A 12,862-nucleotide genomic window follows, 5' to 3' on the forward strand; every position below is an offset into this window, starting at 1 on the left:
AGAAACAAAGTGCTGTGTGAGAGCACAAAGAAGACCTTCAGATGGAGTGTGAGGAGGGACATTTCAACAGAAAGCTGAAGGAGGAGAAGTAGCTGACTGTGCAGAGAACTGGAAGGGTTCTAAGCCAAGTACCCAAAAACAAGGGTTCTGAGGCAGATGTAACCAGAAGCCTGCATATGCAGTCAACACCTCCTGCACCTTGGAGGTAGCCGTCTCCACTCCTTCCCAGGGAGAGCCCAGCCCTGCTCTGCTGAGCTTTCTGTTCCTCTTTGCACCCTCTGTTAGAACACTTGTCTCTTCGTCAGAGTTTGTTTACAACTCCCTTGTAGAATCACTATTTGCATCGTGACTGCCTGTCTCATTTATTGGAATACTGTCCTACATAATTCTCTCTCTATAAATATTTGCTGCCTAGGGAAAAAAAATCATTCTGTAGCAGCTACAGGACTATAGGCAAGTCTTTTGATCCTCCAGGTCTCAGTGGACTTACCTATAAAATTGAGGAGTCATATCTGTCCTGCAGATTTGTGATGGTTAAAAGAGATAGCTTACTCAATGTGCCTTGCAGTGGGGCTAGCACACAGTAAGTGCTCAAGAAATGTTTGTTGAGGCGTGGCTGCCTATGTGAATGACTGACCAAATGATTTAACTGGTAAGGAGAAAGTTGGGATCCTTGGGCAAGATTCTTAGAACTTAAGCTCTTCATAATATTTCCATTAAAACTAAAACCAAGAGATGTTTACTTTCTGATATTGAGAACTGACTACTCTGAATGTGCTTCATAATCTCTGCCAAACACACATGTGCTGATGTGAAGAGTTGCAGGTCTGAAGTCTGAAGCCCCAGGTTAAGTTCAGGTTATTCTCACTAGATATGAAACTTAGGTCAAGACCTTAAGCCTCAACTCCACAATATGTTTAATAACTTTATCTATAAAATAGAGTTTGACCCTTTGATACTATCTAAAGTTGGAGACATCAGTACACACACACACACACACATACCCACACACACACAAATGGATGGATTCATAGGTTACATACATACATACTTTACTAAATTCTCCACCAGGAGGATCTAGAAGCAATGTCATTCCAGTAACAACTTGAATACCCAGCAACTAGATCTTGGTTTCTAAACACCATTTTCCAATAAAAGGAACCAAACCATCTTAGAAAATGGTGGATTTTAGGGTTGGGGCGTAAAAAATACAAGATGACAATAAAATACTCATCTGGCATTACCAGAAAGTAAGGAAGTTTGAAAAGGAAAGAGGAAAAAATGAAAGAAGGAAGAACAGCAAAGGAAAAAAAAAAAAAAAAAGAAAGAAAGAAAAGGCACTGTGTTGAAAAGGACACAGGGCAATATGAAAGAGATCCTAGTAGATCCTAGTGGCCAACACTGAAAAAATCTGACCAAGAAAATAAGTAACAGTAGTGGATTATAACTCAAGTATAAAATACTTATATACAAGTCCATATTGACATAAATGAATAACTGAATAAATAAATAGGAAAGAAGAGACACATCTTCGCAGAAGAATTTCAAATAATGTATGTAGATAGATACTCCCTTCTCCAGGAGGTAAGCTGGGAGCCCCCATTCTGTTAGATTTAGTGACTGAGTTATAATGAATAAAGAAAAGAAAAAGGTAAAGATAGCGACTTCCCAGTGAGGAAACCTGGCAAATGTCACCTTAGCCAACTGATCAAGGTTAATATCCCCCTGAATATAGTGTGGTATCATGTATCCCTGATAAAATGTGATGACAAGGGCACTTAGCCTCTGTGGTTTTCCTTCCAAAAACCTGTAAGTCTCTCTACTCAAAATAAAGACATCAGACAAATCCCAATTCGAGGGACATTATATGAATATACTTAATCAGTACTCTGAGAACTGTCAAAGTCATGAAAAACAAAGAAATAGTAAGAAGCTGTCACAGACTAGAGGAAACTAACGGAACACTAAATGCAACATGTGTCTTGGATTAGATCTTAGAACAGAAAAAAGGACATTAGCAAATTAAAAAAAAAGGCGAAAACCAAATCAAGTCTAAACTAGTAATGACTAATAATAGTCACGTGTGCATGTATACTCTGTCAGGTCCGATTCTTTGTGACTCTAATAGCCACCAGTTTCTCTGTACATGGGATTTCCCAGGCAAGGATACTGGAATGGATTGCCATTTCCTCCCTCAGCGGATCTTCCCAATCCAGGGATTGAACCCATGTCTCTTACGTCTCCTGCGTTGGCAAGCAAATTCTTTACCACTGAGACACCTGGTAAGAAATACTCATGTGACTATTGATTAAGGACTAGTACATGACAATTACAAGAATAATGTGGCTTCTTTAGTTTTGACTAAGTAATGTTAAAATGTTAACATTATGGGAAACTGAACTTGGGTCAAGGTGTACTCTCCATGGTATGGTATGATATTTTTACAACTTTTGGTAGATCTGAAAGTATTCCAAAATAAAAAGCTTATTAAAAATAGTTTGGGGGTGATTAGATGATAATGTATCTAAAAGCGTTTTGTGAGCTCACAGAGCTGAGCACATCGTTATGAATGGAAAGGTGCTGTCCATTGTAGGATAAAATTTAGTGATTAATAAATCTTAGAAAATGTCGAATTTCCTGCTCATCTATAATTTTTTCCTAAACTCTACTACCTTCCATTAAAAAGATGCCAGGTATTTTATTAATGCCAGATATTTTCTTAATAAACTTAATGTTTAAAAAATATAAATCCCTGAGATCAGCTTGTTTATTCCTCAATTGAAGAAGAATTTGTCCTGTGTCACTATGGACCGTAGCCCTCCAGGCTCCTCTGTCCATGGGATTCTCCAGGTAAGAATACTGGAGTGAGTTGCCAAGCCCTCCTCCAGGGGATCTTCCCGACCCAGGGACTGAACCCACACTCCTATGTCTCCTGCATTAGGGCTCCCCAGGTGGTGCTAGTGATAAAGAACCCACCTATCAATGCAGGAGATATAAGAGACACAGGTTCGATCCATGGGTTGGTAAGATCCCCTTGAGGAGAGTATGGCAATCCACTCCAGTATTCTTGCCAGGGACAGATGAGCCTAGCAGGCTACAGTCCATAGAGTCACAAAGATTCAGACACAATTGAAGTGACTTAGCACGCATTGGTAGGCAGGTTCTTTACCAGTACTGCCACCTGGGAAGCCCATCGCTTTCTCATAAAAAGTGCTAATCTACTCTTTCCAAATCTACTTATGTCAGCTTCCTGATTGTTTGGATTCCAGGGAAGCACAGATTCCCTGTGCGTGCCCACAGGCCCACACACTCAGCACTGGAGAGTTATGGTGGTTTCCTGCAGAAACTGGATTTACTGTGGGAAAAGCTGTTGCAAAGTCTAGACTGCTTTCCTAAGGCAGCAGATCTCTTTAGCAGTAGTTTAAATGGGCCAGAGGCCCCAGAGAAATAGGAGAATCCATCTCCACTAGCATACACCTTCTGAATATAATTCTCTTTTAATGTGGATCAGAGTGCTGTGAAGTAAGTCTTGAGCACACCTTAGAGGTGCTGGTAGATGCAGCCTGTCCCTCCAGCTCAGGGGTGGTGAAGAAAGGGATCTGTTCAAAGTCACAGGGTCTGTTTGGGGATCTCAGAGTTAGGGGACCAGGAGGGAACAGCATAAAACTGAGGAGGCTCCAGGCTGCACCCAGCCCAGTTGGAGCATGAGCGCATGCACTGTTGTTCTCTGACCCCAAAATGAGAAGAGGTTCAAATCAAAAGGGCACACATGGAGGAACCACATCTGGTTTTCAGTTGGCGAGCTGTGGTATCAGAATCACGCTTAGGCACATGCACACAGAGACACACAGCAGCAGTAGGCAGGGCCTTGCTTGGTGTGTGAACGAGAGGAGGGATGACATGAATAATCCCCCTAAAGTAGGTGACACAAAACCGTCTGGGTGGTCTTTACAACACAGCCTGCAGGTTTCCTTTTCCTCACCTCTCCCCTGCTCTCTTGTTTCTCCTTGTCTTGTCCTCGTCTCCCCTCCACTCCCCGTCTTCTCACTCCATCCTCCTGGTGCCCACTGTACACTGCAGACTGTTTCTTGCTTCAGTTAATTATGGATGGAATTGTCATTTTGGAGCACACGGTAGAAAAGGATATAAAGACGAGGCTGAAGGACTGGCAAGAAGTGGCTGAAATTTCAACTTCACTGCAGATGATGTAGGTTCAGGGGATCCCTACAAGCTGTTCTACCTTTCGCTTTTGGCCCCCCTAAAGTCAGATGTCCATTTTTCTACACTGTGGAGCTCCCCCTGCAGGCCCCTGAAGCAGAGAGATTTCTTCATCCCTCCACCCTGTAAAATGCATTTCACAGGGACAATGGCTTGTATCACACTACATTTTACCGGCATCTGAAACACACACAAAGCAAGACCTCAAGTGTGTAGAGTCCTGCTTGTGAGGAACTAGCTGGCCCAGGAGCAGTGGTTTGACTCAAAATACCAGTACCCCAGGAGAATCAATGGAGAATCAGAGCACAGTTGAAAGAACTTGGGCTTCAACGACAAACAGACTCAGGGCTGAAGCTTCTCATTGCCATTTACTAGCTATGAAACTGGGAAAAACTCATCTTCTAGTCTCCATTTCCTCATCTCTAAGATACATATACTCCCCCAAGAGCATTGCTAAATGAGATCACCCATGTACAGTGCAGTGCCTGGCACATTAACTCATGTATTAGGCATGTGCCTGACATGACGGAGGGGACAAAGATGGGCAAGATGCAGAACTGCTGCCTGATCTATTTACACTCGAACAAGGAAACCTATGTACATGTAACGTCTTCCTATCTCTGTGCCTCCCTTTCCTCGTCTGCAACATGTGGCCGACAACACCACCTACTTCATAAGGTTAATTATGTATGAAGCATTTAGAACAGCACCAGCACATGGCAGTACTCAAAAAGCATTTCATGCTGATGACTGAGAGGAGAGTGAACATTTTGTCGAGAGGATTAGGAGTTATTTCACAGAGAAAGTGGCAATGAGACGAGCTAGAAGGATGGGCTTGACGTTGATGGGTCATTCTGGGCAGAAGGGATTATTAAGGACAAAGGTGCAGGGAAGGTGGGAAGGTTGAGGCAACAAACAAATATTTCTTTGTTATGTACAAAGCATTGTCCTACACATTGGGTATACAGTGTAAAGAAGATAGAATCTGACCTCCTGGAGGTTATAGCCTAGTGGGAGAGACACAATCACACAAGTGTATCATTCAAAACAAAGCAACTTTAAAGAAAGAAAAAAGAGGAGCTCTGACAAGAGGAGTGTGTAAAAGGATCCAGGGTAGGCTTCCTCAAGCTTTAGGCAAAGGTATTGGGGTGGGGTGACAAGATCATATCTGTTTATAGAAAGACATTTCTGGCATCCATGTTCAAAATTTATTGGAAAGAGGGCAAGATTTGGTTGGACTAGATGGGACTATGTAGCAGGAGTAACATCAAAAGATGATTGTGTGACTACTTCATACAACGGTGCTGTTACTCATAATAACATGGATGAATCTCACAGACAAAAGAAGCCAGACACAAAGAAGAATATATCGTATTATTCTATTCACATGAAATTCAAGAGTAGATCTTCATATAAATAAACTACTCTGTGGTGGATTTCAGAGTAGAGGCTATCATGGGGGGTGTTATTGACTGGGAAAGTCATGAGGAAGTCTTCTAGGGGGATGGAAATTATACCTGTCTCTTTATTACTAATTCACACTTGCTTTGCAGGTGTAATTTGTGTGTCATGAGAATGAAAGGAAGGTCTGATATGTACCATTTAAAAAAATACATACTCAAAACATAAAATTAAGGGGGAAAAGTAAAATAAAATATTGTATATACAACAGTATCATAACTCTCAAAGAAATTAATATAATTTATTTAATACTAAAAGGAAAGCATTCAATATTTTAACATTGGTTATTTCTGGTGGTGGGATTTCAGTTAACTGCTGTAAAGAGACACCCCAAGGGGATTTTCAAGAAACACTGACATAAAGGCTAAGAGATCAACCAGCCTCTCTGAATGAAGGACAGGGACATGAATCTCAGTTCCGGTCCTTCCCAGGGGAGTGAGTTTCAAGTTCCATAACCTTTCTAACTATCAGTTTCCTCAGTCTTAGAAAAGGGGTCATCCAAGTGTGCCTCCATGCTAGGGGTATTTGGGAGATTAAAGAGGATGAAGAATAAGCACAGTGAGTGCTCAGTAAATACCTGTTATTGCTATTAAATGAAATCGTGGAGGCAGATGACTGTCCACACTGCACCAACTGCTCCTCTTTTCTGGGTCATCTGTAAAGCTGGAAGTTGGCAATGTGGATTTGAGGAGGAAACTGATCATTTCTGAGATGAAATCCTCTAACTTCCTCTTACCCAGAAAGGATGGTCAAAATGTTCCCAAACTGGGAATTGAAAAGGGGGTGGTGATGGGAGGACAAGGAAATGCTATTTTGAGTATAAATTCTACAGAGTATAAAAATAAAGAATGTCATTTTAAATGGGATAAAGTTGAACATTTTGTGACTATGTATAGCTCTGAGTGTGAAAATATATGCTATGCTATGCTAAGTCACTTCAGTCGTGTCCGACTCTGTGTGACCCCATAGACGGCAGCCCACCTGGCTCCCCCGTCCCTGGGATTCTCCAGGCAAGAATACTGGAGTGGGTTGCCATTTCCTTCTCCAATGCATGAAAGTGAAAAGTGAAAGTGAAGTCACTCAGTCGTGTCCGACTCTTAGCGACTCCATGGATTGCAGTCTACCAGGCTCCTCCATCCATGGGATTTTCCAAGCAAGAGTACTGGAGTGGGGTGCCATTGCCTTCTCCCGTGAAAATATATAAAATGATGTTATTTAAGGAAACCATGAAAACCCATATCACTTGCCTTTGTACATAGAGACGTTTCTTCTGTAAAATGATGTTATTTAAGGAAATCATGAAAACCCATATCACTTGCCTTTGTACATAGAGACGTTTCTTCTGTACATTATCAAATAGCAAATATTATAATATCATATTTGCATGCTATTTGAATACATGGAAAAATTTTAATTAAAATTAACAAACTCTTCCAGATACCAGTGGAGCCAACAGCTTCTCAGGTAGAATTAAGGGAAATTTAACTAGCAGTTTAAGTCAACCATCAAGTTAGCATGAAATGCACATGTACCCCAAATATTTACATCTCTATCTCTCTGCTCAAGGAACAGGCTTATGATATTTAATATTTGTTGTTCAGTCACTCAGTTGTGTCCGACTCTTTGTGACCGCATGGACTGCAGCACACCAGGCTCCCTGTTCTTCACTATCTTCCGGAGTTTCCTCAAACTCATGTCCATTGAGTCAATGATGCCATCCAACCATCTCATCCCCTGTCACCCTCTTCTCCTCATGCTGTCAATCTTTTCCAGCATCAGGGTCTTTTCCAGTGAATCACATCAGGTGGCCAATGTATTGGAGCTTCAGCCTCAGCATCAGTCCTTTAAATGAATATTCAGGGTTGATTTCCTTTAGGTTTGACTGGTTTGATCTCCTTGCAGTCCAGGGGACTTTCAAGAGCCTTCTCCAGCACCACAGCTTAAAAGCATCAATTCTTTGGTGCTCAGCTTTCTTTATGGTCCAACTCTCACATCCGTACATGACTACTGGAAAAACCATAGCTTTGACTAGATAGACATTTGTTGGCAAAGTAATGGCTCTGCTTTTTAATATGCTGTCTAGGTTAATCATAGTTTTTCTTCCAAGGAGCAAACATCTCTTAATTTCATGGCTGTAGTCACTGTCCACAGTAATTTTGGAACCCAGGAAAATAAAGTCTTGTCACTGTTTCCATTTTTTCCCCATCTATATGCTATGAAGTGATGGGACTGGATGCCATGATCTTCATTTTTTGAATGGTGAGTTTTAAGCCAACTTTTTCACTCTCCTCTTTCACCTTCATCAAGAGGCTCTTTAGTTCCTCTTTACTTTCTGCCATAAAGGTGGTTTCATTGGCATATCTGAGGTTATTGATATTTCTCCCGTCAATCTTGATTCCAGCGTGTGCTTCATCCAGCCCAGCATTTCTCATGATGTGCTCTGCGTATGAGTTAAATAAAAGGGTGACGACATACAGCCTTGATGTATTCTTGACGTACTTGACCTACTTCCCAATTTTGAACCAGTCCATTGTTCCATATCTGGTTTTGTTTATTCTTGACCTACATACAGGTTTCTCAGGAGGGTGGTAAGTTGATCTGGTATTCCCATCTTCTCAAGAATTTTCCACAGTTTGTGGTGATCCACACAGTCAAAAACTTTAGCGTAGTCAATGAAGCAGAAGTAGATGTTTACTGGAATTCTCTTGCTTTTTCTATGATCCAAGGGATGTTGGCAATTTGATCTTTGATTCCTCTGCCTTTTCTAAATCCAACTTGTACACCTGGAAGTTCTTGATTCACGTATTGTTGAAGCCTAGCTTAAAGATATTGAGCATTACCTTGCTAGCTTGTGAAACAAGTGCAATTATGCAGTAGTTTGAACATTCTTTGGCATTGCCCTTCTTTCAGATTGGAATGAAAACTGACCTTTTCCAGTCCTGTGGCCACTGCTGAGTTTTCCAAATTTGCTGAGATATTGAGTGCAGCACTTTAATAACAGCATCATCTTTTAGGATCATGATATTTAATATTGCCAGTCAGCAAAACCATGCCAAGACCAAAAGTGTGTTAAACTGGCCTTTTTTCAATAAAAATAAAAAGGAAATGACAAGTAATCAGAAGCCTGTTATGTTATACACAGAAAGACTACAATTATGGGAAAGGGGGCATAAAATTTTGTTTTATTTTATTTTCATAGGAAGTTTCTGAAAATCATTATTTGATACCCAACCAGATCTAATCTTATATTTCATTCACAGCATGGGTAAGGCTTCCCAGGTGGCTCTAGTGGTAAAGAGTCTGCCTGCCAGGACAAGAGATGCAGGAGACGCAGGTCTGATCTCTGGGTCAGGAAGATCCACTGGAGTAGGAAATGGCAACCCACTCTAGTAATTTTTGCCTGGAAAACTCCATGGAGAGTGGAGCCTCATGGGCTACAGTTCATGGAATTGCAAAGAGTCAGATATGACTAAGCACACAGCATTAGCAGGAAATTGTGTCAACACTTGCCTTTCTCTGTCTGCATTCCAAAAAAAAATTGTCCAACATGATAAAATGCACACAGGGTATTCTGAACAGCTATCTCTGAATAATAATAATATTGGTAATAATTATATTAGCTACCATTTTATTAATACTTATTTACACAGCTGGTATTGCACTAAGCATTTTATATGTATTAATTTACCTACTTTCCCCAACAAATGTAGTAGGGAGGTATTTCAGGTATTTGATTAGGCCCACATTAGTGAGAACAATAAAACTTAGACTAGGGGAACCAAATGCCTGAGTTTTCCCAGGATGTGGGATTTCCATTGCTGATACCAGAAAAGTCGTAGGCAAAATACATGAGTTGGTCACTCTATAAAAGTAACTTGCTTGAATTTTAAGGGGTAGAGAGGGATTTAACCTCTCCTCACCTTGGCTGGCCAGATTTCCTATGTACTGCCTGCCCAAGTCTAGATTACAGTCCAAAATAAACAGCAAAGACATTCTTTGGCAGCATGGGGGAGGCATTTAAGTTGAACTTTGGGAATATTATTTTGGGTGATGTAATGGAAAATGTCGTTTTGCAGGTCCCTGTCCCAAACCACGGAGCCAGTGAAGCTGAACCTCCCTTTACAACATGTCCAAAGGGCTTGCATGGCATTGTGATCTGACGTTCGGAATGAAAAACCACTCACCTTGGGAAGGGGATAGAGGTGACACAAGGGTTGGCCGGGATCCTGTTTACAAAACTCCAGGGTATGACACACCACATCAGCATTCATATCTGCTCTGAATCTGGAGGGAAATAGGGTAAAACAAAGGCTATTTAAAAGCTCTCAGGCATTAGAAAGCAGAAGTAATTTCAAAAGAAGGTAAATCCCCGGAATGGATTCTGGCATGGCCTTTGAGTCCAGTCCTGTGTAGCTGCTGGATCAGAACAATTTCCTGCCACTTGCATTCTACTTTCACATTAAGGTCCTGGGCGCAGGGAGAGACGGGCTAACAGCACTGAGCTGTAAGCCAGCCTCTTGCATGGGCACTGGGATGCTTTTCTGGAAAAGCCATAAATAAAATTGAGATAGGAGAAATGGACAGGAGTGTAACAATATTTTAAAGTTTGCTGAGCCTTATAGCAAAAAATATCTTTATGATATGGCCTTAAACAACCGAAATCATTTTCTTAGGTGTAATCAAAGCATCTCTTTTCCTTTTAAAGTAAATTTATTTTTTTACCTTTGACTTTTTCCCCTGGGGATGATGTAAGGATAGTGTTCTTCAAGCATTTGGGTTTATGTTTAGATTTGAAGGGGCTAAAACAAAGCCTCCATATTCAGTTTCTACCTGCCACTCCCAACACGCTTCTTAAACCAAGAAAATGAATACAAAAGAATTAAATGATACCATAAAAAAGAATGAAATAATGCCATTTGCTGCAATATGGATGGACCTGAAGATTATCATAAGTGAAGTAAGTCAAAGACAAATATTATATATTACTTATATGTAGAATATAAAAAATAGCTCAAATGAACTTATATACAAAATAGAAATAGACTCATAGATATAGAAAACAGACTTAAGGTTACCAAAGGGGAAGATGGGAGGGATAAATTAGGAATATGGGATTAACAGATGCAGACTAACATACGAAATAGATAAACAACAAGGTTTTACTGTGTAGCACAGGGAACTATATTTAATATCTTGCAATAAACTATAATGGAAAATAAAATAAAGAAATATATGCATAATCAAATCACTTTGTTGTACCCTTGAAACTTAGACAATATTATAAATCAACTATACTTCAATAAAAAAGAAAAAAAAATTGAAGGTCACTAGTATGTGAAAACATACTGGAGAAGGAAATGGCTACCCACTCCAGTGTTCTTGCCTGGAGAATCCCAGGGACGGGGGAGCCTGGTGGGCTGCCGTTTATGGGGTAGCACAGAGTCGGACATGACTGAAGCGACTTAGCAGCTTAGCAGTAGCAGTATGTGAAAACATAGGCTAAGATCGCGGCTTCCAAATTTCATTCCAGCTGAATGAGACTAACAACGTGACTGGCAAGATGGCTTTTCAGCCTTTTGTGAGCACCTGAGTTAAGAGGGCAAAGCGAGATCATCATGAATCATCCACTTGGCCCCAGGGTTTCCGCATGGGAGGTGGAGGGGAAGGTAACCAACTTAAAGGTGGCTAAGCAGTGGGACAAGCTATTTGTGACACACAAGGTCCATTACCAAAGTAATATCTACCCAGGGTCAGTAAATCAGGAGAGGGTGACTGTTTTCACACATCTGTTCTCGATTTAATGGTTCATTTATTTAACTGATGACTGCTGTCTTTGTGGGAATCTGGTATTTAGTGGACTCAGAAGGGTGATAAATAGGGCTCTGCTTAATTTTTTTTTTTTTTTAACCTAAGGCCAATATCCCATCTGTGGCAATTCAGAACCACAAGAGCCAACTCATCATATGGTGTCCACCTATTCTGTTTCCCCTGCAAATAGAGCACAATTTCAAGTAAGTGAACTTGAATATGAGAGTGAAGATGAAAAGATGTTCAACATCACTCTTTATCAGAGAAATGCAAATCAAAACCACTATGAGGTACCATTTCACACCAGTCAGAATGGCTGCGATCCAAAAGTCTACAAATAATAAATGCTGGAGAGGGTGTGGAGAAAAGGGAACCCTCTTACACTGTTGGTGGGAATGCAAATTAGTACAGCCACTATGGAGAACAGTGTGGAGATTCCTTAAAAAACTGGAAATAGAACTGCCTTATGATCCAGCAACCCCACTGCTGGGCATACACACTGAGGAAACCAGAATTGAAAGAGACACGTGTACCCCAATGTTCATCGCAGCACTGTTTATAATAGCCAGGACATGGAAGCAACCTAGATGTCCATCAGCAGATGAATGGATAAGAAAGCTGTGGTACATATACACAATGGAGTATTACTCAGCCATTAAAAAGAATACATTTGAATCAGTTCTAATGAGGTGGATGAAACTGGAGACTATTATACAGAGTGAAGTAAGCCAGAAGGAAAAACATAAATACAGTATACTAACGCATGTATATGGAATTTAGAAAGATGGTAACGATAACCCTGTGTACGAGACAGCAAAAGAGACACTGATGTATAGAACAGTCTTATGGACTCTGTGGGAGAGGGTGGGAAGATTTGGGAGAATGTCATTGAAACATGTGAAATGTCATGTATGAAACGAGATGCCAGTCCAGGTTCAGTGCACGATGCTGGATGCTTGGGGCTGGTGCGCTGGGAAGGCCCAGGGGGATGGTATGGGGAGGTTGGGAGGGAGGAGGGTTCAGGATGGGGAGCATGTGATTTTTTTTTAAAAAATAAAATTTAAAAAAAAAAAAAAAAAAAAAAAAAAAAGCGAGATCATCATGAATCATCCACTTGGCCCCAGGGTTTCCGCATGGGAGGTGGAGGGGAAGGTAACCAACTTAAAGGTGGCTAAGCAGTGGGACAAGCTATTTGTGACACACAAGGTCCATTACCAAAGTAATATCTACCCAGGGTCAGTAAATCAGGAGAGGGTGACTGTTTTCACACATCTGTTCTCGATTTAATGGTTCATTTATTTAACTGATGACTGCTGTCTTTGTGGGAATCTGGTATTTAGTGGACTCAGAAGGGTGATAAATAGGGCTCTGCTTA

General features: G+C 40.9%; 1 protein-coding gene and 1 long non-coding RNA gene across 4 annotated transcripts in view; one reads left to right on the forward strand and one right to left on the reverse strand.

Annotated features, from left to right (window-relative positions):
- Positions 1-11,691, forward strand: part of LOC147374229 (uncharacterized) — a 38,544-nt gene extending 26,853 nt beyond the window's left edge. Inside the window, exons 2-3 of the long non-coding RNA XR_015162538.1 lie at positions 9,756-9,924; positions 11,593-11,691. This is a non-coding gene — a long non-coding RNA (uncharacterized LOC147374229). The remainder of the gene's footprint in view (positions 1-9,755; positions 9,925-11,592) is intronic.
- AOAH (acyloxyacyl hydrolase) overlaps positions 1-12,862 on the reverse strand; it is a 190,488-nt gene that overhangs the window by 138,024 nt on the left and 39,602 nt on the right. For all 3 annotated transcript variants that reach the window (XM_086396565.1, XM_086396566.1, XM_086396567.1), the window contains one exon: positions 9,864-9,963. In XM_086396565.1, coding sequence (XP_086252691.1) covers positions 9,864-9,963 — 100 coding nt within the window. The remainder of the gene's footprint in view (positions 1-9,863; positions 9,964-12,862) is intronic.

The sequence above is a fragment of the Bos grunniens genome, chromosome 4, assembly GCF_055505025.1.
Source record: "Bos grunniens cultivar Pamir isolate PY7600 chromosome 4, Bosgru_T2T1.0, whole genome shotgun sequence".
Lineage (NCBI taxonomy): Eukaryota > Metazoa > Chordata > Mammalia > Artiodactyla > Bovidae > Bos > Bos grunniens.